The following is a 14429-nucleotide window of genomic DNA, read 5'->3' on the forward strand; positions in this document are numbered from 1 at the left end:
AAAGAACTGTTGAGGACTTCGCTTTTCAGCAAAGCTTTTAACTGGATTTTAATCGTTTTTTTAATCCTTTTATGATGCTGCTGTTATGATGTATATGCACCCATGTCTTATTATTCTATTATGATGTTGCACTTGTATTTTCACCACAGCTCTGTACAGCACTTTGTGATTTTATCTGCAAAAATCTCTTCATAAATAAATCACTTATACATTTTTCAGGAAATTTGCTTTGATCTCCTGCCATGTTTCGACTGACAATTGCTGATCGCTTTGATGTTTTCTTGAGTTCCGTGTAATACTTCTTCCTAATATATTATTGATTTATATTATTATGGAATATATCATTAAAAAAGATGACAACAAGGACTTGCTGGATTTATTACGCAGAAGTCAAGGAAACATCAAAGGAATCATCAAAGCAAACTCCGCTTAATAATTATGGCCAGTTCATTTTGTTTTCTTTTTGAATAATATGTTTAGGTTTCATTTATTCACGAAGAAGACAACATGAACTCATCAAAGTCATCAGCAGAAACCTCTGAAGAAGACTGGCAGTCAACAGTCGAAACATGTCAGGAGATCAAAGCAAATTTCATGTAAAAAGTTTTCTGAATAAATGAAAACTTAACACATAAAAATACCAATAATTTAATATAATTGATTAACATTGGAAGTGGAAAAATTAGTACTGATTTTAAACATAAAATGTAATACTTAGAAAAGGTTCAAAGGTTGATGAGCGTAATTAGATTAATGATTGAATAATGTCTATTTGTCCATGTATTCTGGATCAAACTGGTTTTCAACACCTGTTATAATAGTGAAGGTGACATTTCAGTACTTCTTACACACGTTCTTCTCCAAACAAAAATAAGTTATTGAGGTGTCATCGCGTACATTTTAGTGTTTCTATTTATAGCTTCAATGAAAAACTTGTTTTTTTTTTAACTTTTTTCCCATGCTGGTTATATAAGATCTTCCTTTGCTTCGTCTACTCACAGCTTTCTATCTCCAGAGTGCAGTTCTGCTCGTCCAGGGGATACCTCCTCAGATCCATCATGCACGCCGCCGTCGTGGTTATCCTGGGGATAAAAAGAGGGGATGGGTTTAATGTGGCGCCTGTAATTTATAGAAAACAGCATTGAGAGAGTAGTGGATGAGAGGAAGTGATGTAAATCAAAACAGTCAAAGCAGGTGTGCAGAGAGACTGGAACCAGATGAAAGAAGTGTTTCACTTCACCATCATAACTAAAGGAAACTAATAAACTACTAAAAATGGAAGAGTTCATTGAAGAAAATGAGTGAGGATGCATAGCTGAAAAACACTAATAAAACAACCAATCAGGGGCCAGCATTTCCCTCTGCTGACCACACAACTGTAACTAGGGGTGCACCAATTGCTATTTTCTGGCCGATCCCGATTTTTTTTTTTTATAACTGACGTTAAACACCATGAATGTTTCAATGCTATTTTATTATAAAACATTGAATAATACCTGTGAAACAATACAAACACATTTTAAAAACTAAATAAACGGTTCCACTGCAGACCTGTTTACAGCTCTTTGACTAAAATAAAGTGCACAGTCAGCAGTATTTAGTTTAACAAATAAAGAAAATCACAGGGTTTGAGGCAGATTATATAATAATAACAGTAACTATGTAACTAAGTAACAGTAACTATGTAACTGTAACTAATGTAACTAAGTGTGATTTTTATGAATCAGTAAAAGCAGGTGTGCAGAGGGACTAAAACCAGAACTTCAACCATCATCTTTTTGTCTCTTCACGTAGTATCAGATTACATAAAGTGGTCGTACCCTCTGACTACTTTATTATGATTATTACTCTTTATAAGACATGGAAACAGTGACTGGTAATAAAGCACCAGCAGACGATCAGAACTGATTAAAACCTTGGTTCTCAGCCACTGGATGTCTATTAACTGATATTATTAAACGGCTAAAATTAGCGCAGCCTAGCATGCTGTCTGCCACACACAGACCTCATTAGAATTAATGTGACACACCAGATTACGTTTGTATTCCACATCTCAGAGCTGCTTTACGCTCATTCACTTAATGCATCACCTGCAGCTTCAACAAAAAACTCCCCATTCATTGGCTCATTTAGGTCATGTGACCACTGACAGTTGGGAGTCCTTTGTTTTGATTTACAGTAAATGTGTTCTGTTTGTGGAGATCTGTGTAAAAATTATAATAAATAAACAAAAACTAAAAGCTGCTTTTTCATCAAACTGCTCAAAAAAATATGTAAAAAGTTTAAATAAATTCTGTCAAACTCAAGGCCCGGGGACCAAATCCAGCCCTTTAGAGCATCAATTTTGGCCCACAGGATAAAGTCAAAATGACAGAAAACATGAATCATTGTGTAAAACTACCAAGCAATTAAATTGTAAATATCTCAGCAATTCCAAATACATAAATTCAATGAAACACAGATTTCCCACGCTTTGATCACATGATGGTCGTTTTTATTTTTGCAAATTGTTGAAAAATAATTAATTATCTTTTCCAAAATCCTGCAATGTCTGCCCAAAATGAATAAAAATTGGTCACAAACTCCAGAAAAATGTAAAGATTGTATATTGTCTGTAACTTCCATTACTTTACATATATTTACAGGACAGAATATGTTCAAACTGCTCGTTCTCCCACGTTAAATTTGCAGCCCATCTGAGAACAAAGTGGTTCATAATTTAAGCTAAACAAACATTTGAGGGACAATTTTAACCTTTTACATTTATTTTTACAAGTGATTTATTGTCTAAATTATCGTCTCCAACAGCTTTAAAAATATCGGGAAAGAAATAAACGGAAACGGACAAATAACTGTAGCAGAAACAGCTTGTATTTAACATGGAACTTATTTTATGCATTAAACGTAAAAACTAACGTTCATTTTGAGCTGAAACTCTCACCCAACTTTGATTCAAGCTCTGAGACTCTTATTTTGACAGCAGAGAACAGGAAACAGGCTGAATGAAGGCAACGTGAATCCCTTTGGAATGTATTTGACGGACGATAAATAAAAAAACAAGACGACGTCCAAACGATCTCTGATTTACGAGCTCCAGCGTTAGCGCTGACTGCGTTCATTAGCGTGAGAGCTAACCACGTCACGTCTCCGACAGCCTTTGATCTGCTGAAAGCGTCGCAGACTTTAAAGTTTCCTGCCAAGCTAAACATTAAATACTCCTCCTGCATAATTAAACAAAGTGAAGAAAACGCACAGATTCAAGGATACAGATTGTAACGCTGGTACTGTATTTCAAAGCTAGCCTAGCATCCATCTATATTCATGGCTGTGGGGGGGGGGGGCTCTTCTGAACCTGCCTGTGGAACAGATCAATGAAAGCTCCAAACAAAAGGCTTTAACACACGTATCAAACATGTTCACTCTGTGCTTCACAAATCATCCCTTTAAAATCAGACCAGCCCTAATCCTCTGGGTGCTCTGGGGCGACGATGGACGAGGACGGACGAGGATGGATGAGGATAAATGAGCTGCCAAGTTCTGGGGCTCGTTTGACGGCTGCGTTTAAACACACTGTGCTCTTACACTAAGAGAGTGAGGATGGATAGCTACGGATGCATAAAATCCACCAATCAGGAGCCAGCATTTCCCTCTGCTGACCATGCAACTGTAACTAATTAGCTAAGTAACAGTAATTAAGTAACGATGTCACTGTAACTGTGTAACTAAGACAATGTTACTAATAACTGTACCTAAGTAATTAACTATGTAACTAAGTAACTGTGTAAATAAGTAACCATAACTAAGATACATTAACTGTAAGTAACTGATGGTGACAAACATCAAAGGCGAGCATTTCCCTCTGCTGGCTCCTGATTGGCTGGTAGAGATGTAACGATTAATCGTAAGGCAGTTCAAAATCGATTCATAGATATCACGGTTCATATCGATTTTCTGAGAATTGAATATATATATATATCTATATTTGAATATATAATATATATTTATCAGAATCGTATCGTGAACCCAGTATCGTGAAACGAATCGTATCGGGAGTTGAGTGAATCGCTACATCCCTATTGGCTGGTGACAAACATCAAAGTAAGTGGATGGAAAATTTAAAACGTTTTTGTAAGGATTTATAAAATAGTGAATAACGAGAGATATGAGAAATAATACAAGGCGAGGGGGGCCGGGGGGGCATGTCTTTTTGTTGTCATTTTGTGTGTTATTGAAGTCTTGTTTAATTTCCTGTCAATCATTTTGTTAATTTCTCTATATTTTTCATGTTGTGCAATTTGTGCGTTGACTTTAGGGGCCGCACATAATAACAGCGAGGGCCCCATGTGGCCCCCAGAATGCCAAGTGAGTCTAAACTTCCAGATGTTTTACACTGAACACCTGTACCTGAGTCCGTAGAGGACGGTTCCGTCCGGGTGCAGGCGGATCATGCGGTTCTTGACGGTGACTCCGTGGACGAAGGACTTCTTGTCGTTGAGGAAATATGTGTCGGGGACCCAGAGCTGGTCGGCCACCCTGTTGTCCAGGGTCAGGTTGAGGGGGATGCCCACGTAGGCCAGACGCTTGTCCCTCCAGTACTGCTGGAAGTACATGGTCAGCGTGTAGTCCTGGACACACACACACACACAACATCAAAGGATCAAAGCACTGGAAAAAAAAGCTAACATTCACCATGTTTCTCTGACAGGAACCACATCCCACACCCTCCCAGTGGACCCAGTATTACTGGAGCTTTTGACCACACTGTGTGGGAAGACTGAGTAACAGCACCACTAAACCGCCATAGATAGATACAGTATATATTATTAGTATTATTATTATTATCACCCACTGAACTAAAGGCACATTGTGTTTATGTACAAACCAAAAGAGACAAAAATAACTCATAACACACACAAAATAGAAAAAACACACAAAATTAGTATAAAAACATAAATAAATAGATTATAATGACTGCTTTCCTACTCTATCATTCTTATTTAATGTTTTATCATAATTATTATTATTATTGACAATCATAACAACAGTAATAATTATGTTATTTCATAAACAATGCAGCGAAATGACAAATGACTCCAAAAACTCACAAAAATATAAAATGACAACAAAAAAAGATGAAATTATGAATTTTAGTGCTTTATTTTCCTATTTTATTATTCTTATTCAATATTTTATGTTGAATATGTGTTATGAAAACTCATTATTTTTAATATTATCTCCTTTTTAATTAAAGTCATGCAGCACAGATGGGAAATAAAAGCCATGATCTGCTCACTAATAACTGACATTCTATCATTGTAGTGTCAGTGAATGTTTGGCTGTGATTGGATTAGTTTGTGACCACAGTCGACCAATCATGTGCCTCTTATTCTCTCTCTCTCTCTCTCTCTCTGCAGGCCGTGGCAGCACCAAGCTGGCACTGAGCACCAACGTGCACCAGCGTGCACGAGAACACACGAGCTCCGCAGAGAGCTGTGCGTTACGTAACCAAAGTAGGTTTTTTTTATCTCAGACAACAACCTGAAAATTATGCAAATCAAAGCTAATGAGTGAACGTGGAATGATTATTTTCTTCCCACTGGGATTTTTTTCAGCTCAAATGTTTTCAGGTTTTGGTGAGAGGAAAGTGCTGAGTCAGCACAGGGTCCAGATTGGTCCCCCAGCGGGACGGGAAAGCTCCTGGCACTGGGTCGCCTACAGACACACACTCTGGTAAAGAGTGGCAAGAATTACAAACGCACAAACGTGTGTGTAAATACCTGCATTACTCTAAGACACAAAACAAAGTCGCTTTTTTTAAAAAGTGTTTGAGTCACAAACGAGCACAAAACACCCAGAAATACATGATCAAATGATCAAATACCAACAATTAGCAACCCTAAACCTAATTTAAACTGTAATTAAAAAGAACAGAAAAGGGAAACAGGCGCTCACACTGGTTTTGTGCGGCTTCCAAAGTAAACACACACATTAACAGAAATTACAGCAAAATACACAAAATGACAAAAAGGCTAAAAAAAAAGAAAAAAGAGAAAGAAAAACAAAACCCTAACCCTAAATAAAAACTAAAATACACAAAATATACACATAAATACCAGAAAATATATAAAAGGACAACAGAAATAGACAAAACCACAGTAGAAAAAGAAGACAGGAAACAGAAACAAAGGACACAAAACGACAACAAAAATACACAAAATTAGTATTTAAAAAAAATAATACAGAAAACAATAACAAAAACAAATTTAAATAACATGACACAAAAGAACAACAAAAACAAAACATAATACACAAATTACTACAGTAATACACAAATACCAGAGAATATACAGAATAACAATACACAAGAATGACTCCAAAAACACACAATAACAACAAAAATAGACAAAACTCGTCATAACACACACAAAGGCAGAGAAAAACACACAGAAAGACTAAAAAACACAGAAAATCACAAAAATAAATGAGTATAAAAACAGACAGCCAACAGCAAAATACACAAAATGACTCATAACACACACCAAAAACAGAAACAACACTCAAAACAACCACAAAATGAATATATAAAAATACAAAATAACATAAATTAGACTAAACGACAACAAAAACACACAAAATTAGTAAAAAAAACTAAAAAAACAATAGAAAAAACAAAACAAAAACAGGCAAAATGAGTCATCACACACGCGCACACACACACACAAAAACCCCAGAATTGGTCTTTTTACTCTAATGCTGACATGAAAGTTGATCATGTGACCATTTCTGTGAGAAACGTTGCTCGTGTCTGTTAAAAAACATCACTATTGTGTGACAGTAATCACCAGTCGCTGCACGGCTGCAGAGTTTTACATAAATGGAAATGCAGTGAGAAACAGTGAGAGGTAAATCACTGCTGCACAGCATCAGCTCAATTATCCTCTACCTTCACCACACTGCTGTGCAACCACACGGGAACAACTTTTATCACACACAGGCTAACATTAAACGTAGCAGCGTTATTGTAGGGTGACAAAGGAGAGGACACGCCCACATGTGATGATGTAAACATCAGGGCTTCTAAGGTCACTTTAAGTGACGGGAAACTAAATCTAGTAGATATCATTAAAGGCGTCTGAATGGATTGATCCCAGCATGTGGTGGAAATTACATTCTCTGTGTGAGTCCTTCTGCTGTAACTGTGAGACACGACGACTCATATACACACACACGCACACTGACACACACACACACACACACACACGCACGCACGCACACAGACACACACACAGAATGACTCCAAAAAGGCAAAAAAAATGAGTATAAAATCAGACAGGCAACAGAAAAATACATAAATTGACTCATAACACACACCAAAAACAGAAAAAAACAAAACAATCAGAAAATGAGTATAAAAAACACAAAAGAACAGAAAATACACAAAAATACACAAAATGAGTACAAAAACACAAATTAGTCATAATCATAACACGCAAAAATAACTCCCAAAAAGACACAAAACAACAGAAAAATACAAGAAACACAACAGAAAAATACACAAAAATAGGCAAAATGACTCATAACTCAACATAACAAAAAAAACACACAAAATGACTAAAAAAATACAAAAAATTAAACTATATATACAAAACAACAAAAATACACAAATGTCAACAGAAATACACATAAATACCAGAAAACATACAAAATGACAAGAATATACAAGAATGACAATGAAAATATATAAAAATGACTCCTAAAACACAAAGAACCACAAAAATACATAAAATTAGCATTAAAAAAACAAACAGAAAAAAGAAAATACACAAAACGACAATTAAATAGACAAAACGCCTCATAAAACACACAAAAAAACAAAAAACACACTCACAACAACCACAGAATGAATATAAAAAACAGAAAACACATAGAACGAGTCCAAAAACAGACAAATATTCAGCCTCCATCATCAAACCCCTCCTCCCTGAACCTCAGCGCCTATCACGCCCCTGGGTGTCGTCTCCCTACGGCGTGCCAGCAGGAGAGCGTCTCGTAAACATAAATAATGTGTGTGTATGTGTAGCGTGTGTGTAAACACACACACACGGTTATGGAGCCTCATCAATTTTTGATGGAGACGATCACAATGAATGTGAGATGAGGCTTTACCTGCCCTGGATTAGCGTGTGTGTGTGTGTGTGTGTGTGTGTGTGTGTGTGTGTGTGTGTGTGTGTGTGTGTGTGTGTGTGTGTGTGTGTGTGTGTGTGTGTGTGTGTGTGCGTGTGTGTGTGTGTGTGTGTGTGTGTGTGTGCACGCTAGGACTACAGCTCATCATTTATTGACTCATTGATTATTAGCTCATATTTACAGCCCAGATAACAACAGTGACCAGAGTCTCCATTATTAAATTAGCTCAGCTGTGTGTGTGTGTGTGTGTGTGTGTGTGTGTGTGTGTGTGTGTGTGTGTGTGTGTGTGTGTGTGTGTGTGTGTGATAAGTACAGTTTGGACTGTGGTCTGACCTATATTATATTTAATCCTCTCTCTCAGTCATAGAACCAGAGAACACCACAGAGGAAACATCCGGTTCATCACGTGTCGTTGACCCTGAAACTCACGCCATGCGCAGCGAGACGGATTAATTAGGTTCCGATGTCCCAGAATGGGACAGAGGAACCTATTGTTTTTGCTTTTATTTCCTATTATTATTATTATTATTATTATACCCCGTCCGCCTTTGATCGCTAATTCGACCCCTTTAAAATGCCCGAAAACTCACCGAAATTTGCACGCACCTCAGGCCTGGCGAAAAATTTGATAATTTGGTGGCGTGAAAAAAAACGGACAGAAAACGCACGCGTAGCGTAGCTTGCGTTTTCGCCACCAAAACAAAAGATGGAACCACACGACCGCCAGGTCTGACCGATTTGCACGAAAATCGCCACATGTAGTCTTCGCCCCAGAATGAGCAAAAAGTTACATTGTGACCCCGCCCAAAACCAAACAGGAAGTCAGCCATCTTGGGCAAAGGTCAAAAATGGCGTTTCGCCCTCGAAACGCATCTGCGCTATCTAGTCTGAGGGGATTCATCCGATTCGCTTAAAACTTGGCAACACCACATAGGACCCATTGAAGATGAAAAGTTATCGAAAGAATTTTCGTATCTGTCACGGTTTGGGCGTGGCGCCGCCACAAAACTGCAATGCTAATTTTCGTTAGCACGCAAAAAATTCCAAATCTCCATAACTCTGACACACAAACTTCCATCAGCTTCAAATTTCACACAAAGGACATGTGCCCAAGCTTGGTCATGACTGCTTTGAAACATTTCCCATCATGCCTTGTGTTTTCGACCGGTGTCATTTAAGGTCATGTACACGGTTAGCATTTACAGGACGCCGTTCTAGGAAAAAGCTTATAACTCTAGAATGCAAAGTTCAAACTGCTTCATATTTGATACACACGATCACTGTCCAGAGCTAAACAACAAACGATAACCAATTTACCCACAATGCCTTGCGTTCTCAGAGGGCGCCGCTTCTGTGGTCGTGTTACACGAGCAGCTGTAGCGGACAGACGATATGTCGTGTTGACTTCAAAACACTGTAGGATGAACCTACACAGAGGGGAGCAAATTGCTATGGAAGAAAAAACAGGCTGTGATCAGTGGGAGGGGCCTATAATGACACGGGAGAATCCTTCGCCATCAGCACGCTATAATAAAAAACTGCTTATAACGCTTCAATGCAAAGTTCAAACTGCTTCATATTTGATACACACGATGATTGTCCATCCATAAACAACGCTCGATGACCAAATTACCCATCATGGCCAGTGGGAGGGGCCTATAATGACACACGAAAATCCCTCGCCATAACTACGTCGTTATACAAAAACGCTTACAACTCCAGAATGCAAAGTTCAAAGTGCTTCATATTTGATACACATGATGACCGTACAGCCCCAAACAACAAACGATAACCAAAAACACCCACAATGCCTTGCGCTCTCAGAGGGCGCCGCTTCTTGGGCCATCCTATGCCAGCAGCTCTAGCGGCAAGACGACATGTCGTGTTGACTTCAAAACACTGTAGGATGAATCTTATTAGATGGAAGCACATTGCTATGGCAAATAGAGCAGGCTGTGAAAAGTGGGAGGGGCCTATCATGACACAGGAAAATCCTTCGCCATAACTACGCCGTTATACGAAAACGCTTACAACTCCAGGCCAATTCCCAACTCCCCAACAGTGGTATACGTGACCGTGGGTTACCGCCCCCGGCCGCTTCATCGGAACCTATGACGCCGCTCGCGGCTTTAATTATTATTATTATTATTATTATTATTAGTGAGGATAAAGGAAAGCGTTTCACACATTTTGACAATCAAGATATGAAAAACTTGTCAAAAATAATTTTTGGTTTAAAAATTTTATGCTAGGCTAATGCTAGGCTAATGCTAATGTTCATTGGCTAGGCAAATACTAAGCTAGTCTTAATGCTGGGTAAATGCTAAGCTATTGCTAGGTTAGTTAGCTAATGCTAGGTTAATGCTATTGTTGTAGTAGTTTAAACTGCTAGTTAGTGTTAGTTAATACTAATGTTAGGCTAATGCTAATAAACGTTAAAGTTAGGCTAAGGCTAGCTAATGTTAATATTAGATAAATGCATGGTTAATGTTAATGCTAAGTTCTCGGTATACTTAAACTAATGCTGGGTTATTGGTTGTTAAGCTAATGCTAAAGCTAATTGTGACAAAGTGGGTAAGAACACACCATTTGTCCCATCAATTTCATATTGTGTACTAGCTTAGCGTAGCTATTTAATTGCTGAATGTTATTGTTACATACCACCATGTGCTCCAGGGACAAAGGGAGGGCGGAGCCTATCATTTCCTGCATTTATACCCTGGGTGACACCTCCAGTGATGTCACTGTGAGTCACCTATTTTTTTGTAAACACCTTTTCTCGCTCGTCTTCCTCCTCCCACATTCCTAGCCGCTAATGCTAACAAATGCTAGGTTAATGCTATTGCTAGGCAAATGCTAGGTTAATGCTAATACTAGGCTAAGGCTAGCTAATGTTAATATTTGGTTAATGCTAATATTAGGCTAATGCTAATGCAGTGTTGGATGACGTGGGGCAGCAGCTGCCTCTAAACCTGTTTTTTCTCCAGGAAATGTAAATATTCTAGTTATTTTTATTATTGCTGCCCTGCATTAAAAATTAATAACTGTGGAGTTTTTTTTCTCAGGTTTAATTTCAGGAGAACGAGGACGTAACGTGTAATCACCATGTTCTCCATATGAACGTCCATCCACTGAAGACATTTCACTCACTTTTATATGATTTAGGGACAAAGCGGAGGACGTTTATCACCACGGTGAGGGGGAATCCCCCCCCCTCCCCTCGCTATAGAAAATATTAAAAATAACCTCGTCCATTATTGGGAGGGAGGTGATTCGATTGGTCGTCCTCCTCTTTGATATAAAGCATGGTTTCCTCCCTATCTAATATTATTTTATTATATTGCATGATGATGTATGGTCTCATAACAGCCAATAACGTAACAGCGTTTTCTTCTCCTACAAAAGCTCATTAGGACTGTAGCAGCACAGAGAGAAAAGTGCACTTTTTCTCATATTTGGCGTCCTGTACATCAGTGGTTCTAAACCTTTTCAGAAAAAAGTGTCAACATTGGCTTAAAAGTGGGAGAAATAAGCTGTTTAAAAAGTGGTTAAATTGGCAAAAAAAAACATGAAATGTAGTGAAAATGGGTTAAAAGTGACAATAATGGGTCAACATATGTGACATTAGGTGTAAAAGTGGTGGAAAGGGTTTAAAAGTGTTGAACATGTTCTTGAAAGTGGGAAAAAATGGCAAAAAACATTGAAATTTGATGGAAAAGTGTCAGAAATGGGAGAAATGTAGCAAAAATACATTAAAAGGAGCAAAAATATGGCAATAAAAAGTGATGAAAATAGGTTAAAATATGGTGAGTTTAGTTTAGTTGCAGAAATATGGTAAAAATAAGCAGAAATGGGCTCAAATTGTTCAAAAACGTTTTGTGAAGGCATCTGGCGACCCCCCTCACAGTGTCTCGTGACCACAATGGGGGTCCTGACCGCAAGGTTGAGAACCCCTGCTGTAACCAAAGCCTGTACTTACATGTAAAGCCAAACTATGGAGGCTCATAAGGGACAAACTTGTTGTCACATTTGTGAATAAATAAAGAGACGTTGTCCTACAGGTCCAATCAGGAGGAGGCAGTGAAATTCATCCTCGGAGTCACAGCGAGTCATTAATCAGTGAGCACATCTGGAGGACGCCGCCCCTCACCGCACAGCAGCACACCCACAGGACCCGTTAAGGACAGCTTAGCTTCACGCCACTGAAGCGCTGCGCCGTTGCTTTAAGGGAAACCAAGAGGACGCTAAACAACTATAAAGCTTTTATTCTGTCAGAATCTCATGTGTGATTATTTCTAGTTTTTCCCGCATTGCAGAGGCTGATTTAATAATTCATAGCTGAGATTTGGTGAAATATGTCAGAGAACATGCAACAAAGCCAGATGGAGATCTCACATTCACACTGACTCCATAACAGACATTAAACACCTACTCGTCACCAGATGCCTTCAACAAACATTCCTTTTTCAACAATTTCAGCTCATTTTTGCTTATTTTTACCATTTTTCTGCAACTACACCAAACTTAACATATTTTAACCTGTTTTCATCACTTTTTCTTACCATATTTTTGCTCCTTTTAATGTATATTTGCTACATTTCTCACATTTCTGACACTTCTACATCACATTTTAATGAATTTTCTACACATTTTTCCACTTTCCAGACATGTTCATCACTTATAAACACTTTCTACCACTTTTACACCTAATGTCACATATATCGACCCATTAATGTCACTTTTAACCTCTTTTCACCAGATTTCATGATTATTTTTGCCTATTTAACCACATTTACTATTTGTAACACCCATTATTTGCCAGTTTAAACTAATTTCCCTACATTTTTAAATGAATTAATAACTTTAAAATGTAAAAGGACTGTACGATGCGTTTGTATGATGATACTTTGGAGTAATTGTGTATGTTTTTTTGTCATTTTGTATATTTTTCTCTAGTTTTATGTGCTTTTGGTGTCACTTTTGTCAGTTTTTTTAATGTATTTTAGTTTTGTATGTTTTTTGTAAAGTATTTTTCTTGTGGTCTTGTGTATTTTTGGAAAGTTTTTGTGTTTTTTTGATTGTTCTTTTGTGTATTTCTCTGTAATTTTATAGTTTTTTTTGCAGGAATTTTTAATTGTTTGACTGTAGCTTTGGGTGTTTTTTTGTCTCTATTGTCATTACGTGTTTTTGGAGACCTTTTGTGGATTTCTCTGTAACTTTTTAGCTTTGGTTTTTTGATGTTTGGTGTATTGTCATTTTGTGTTTTTGGGATCCAGTCAGAGAGGGGTGGTGGGAAGCGGTCGAAGGCGAGGCGTAAACGTCTGTAGAGCCACGTGTCGAGGGGGGCGTGTGGAGGGGGCAGGTCGACCACGTCGGAGCGTGAGGAGCTCCTCCTCTGGCAGATGTTGTAGCATCTGAGATAATGACCTGCGAAGCTTGTTTGTGGAGCGTCGAGGGCCTCGGCAGATCACAAACTACATAGTAGGACGAGATCAGAGCCAAGACAACATAGAATATGCATGTGCTCGCGCAGGGAACGCACAGTTATTAGTCTGTGATCAGCCAGAAAAGCTTTTTCTATGTTTGCTGAGCTCAGACTCTCACGTTTCTACTTAAGCAGCTGATAAAGAACTATGGCCCAACAAAGGCACAAAAAGAGACAAGATCAGGAGCAAAAGAAAGATAAAATACTCAAACACCCACATGTTTACTGTGTGTGTGTGTGTGTGTGTCTCAGTGTGAACAACCAAAGCCTTTGTCCAAACCCATTAGCTGCACTTTACCAAAGTCGTCCTAACGATAGGAAATGAAATCAGAGCAGAATGAAACTCCCTCGCACTGCAGGGAAACAGTGGAGCATCACTGTACACCCACCACCGTGTGTGTGTGTGTGTGTGTGTGTGTGTGTGTGTCCAACCTGTCATTGTTGAGAGGTAAAAAGATCTCCCTCTCATTTTTAGTTTTCCTGAGCTAAACACGTGCGCGTAATTTTCCTCTTTGTGAGACGAATAAAGGAACTTTTATGTTGCTTTTGATGCTGAATCCTATTTGTCTCAAAAATATTCACAAATATATTTTCACGTTTCTGAAAAACACGTGAAAATCTAAATAAATACATGTGAAAATAAAAAAAATACACGTGAAATTCTAAAAAACACACGTGCAAGTCTAAAAGCCCTGTTAAAATCTAAAAATGTGAAATTCTAAAAAAAAAAACACATGAAAATCTAAATAAACACAAAAAT

The 14429-nt window shown here is 38.1% G+C and overlaps 2 protein-coding genes across 5 annotated transcripts in view; one reads left to right on the forward strand and one right to left on the reverse strand.

Moving 5' to 3' along the window:
• The window catches only part of mrps9 (mitochondrial ribosomal protein S9), a 465929-nt gene that overhangs the window by 50567 nt on the left and 400933 nt on the right, over positions 1-14429 (forward strand). The gene's annotated exons all lie outside the window — the stretch shown is intronic.
• Positions 1-14429, reverse strand: part of LOC114473384 (gamma-aminobutyric acid receptor subunit beta-3-like) — a 50790-nt gene that overhangs the window by 14185 nt on the left and 22176 nt on the right. For all 4 annotated transcript variants that reach the window (XM_028462964.1, XM_028462982.1, XM_028462990.1 and 1 more), the window contains 2 exons: positions 4405-4625; positions 1000-1082 (listed from right to left, as the gene is read on the reverse strand). In XM_028462964.1, the coding sequence (XP_028318765.1) occupies positions 1000-1082; positions 4405-4625 (304 nt within the window). The remainder of the gene's footprint in view (positions 1-999; positions 1083-4404; positions 4626-14429) is intronic.

Source organism: Gouania willdenowi, chromosome 2 (assembly GCF_900634775.1).
Source record: "Gouania willdenowi chromosome 2, fGouWil2.1, whole genome shotgun sequence".
In the NCBI taxonomy this organism is placed as follows: Eukaryota; Metazoa; Chordata; class Actinopteri; order Blenniiformes; family Gobiesocidae; genus Gouania; species Gouania willdenowi.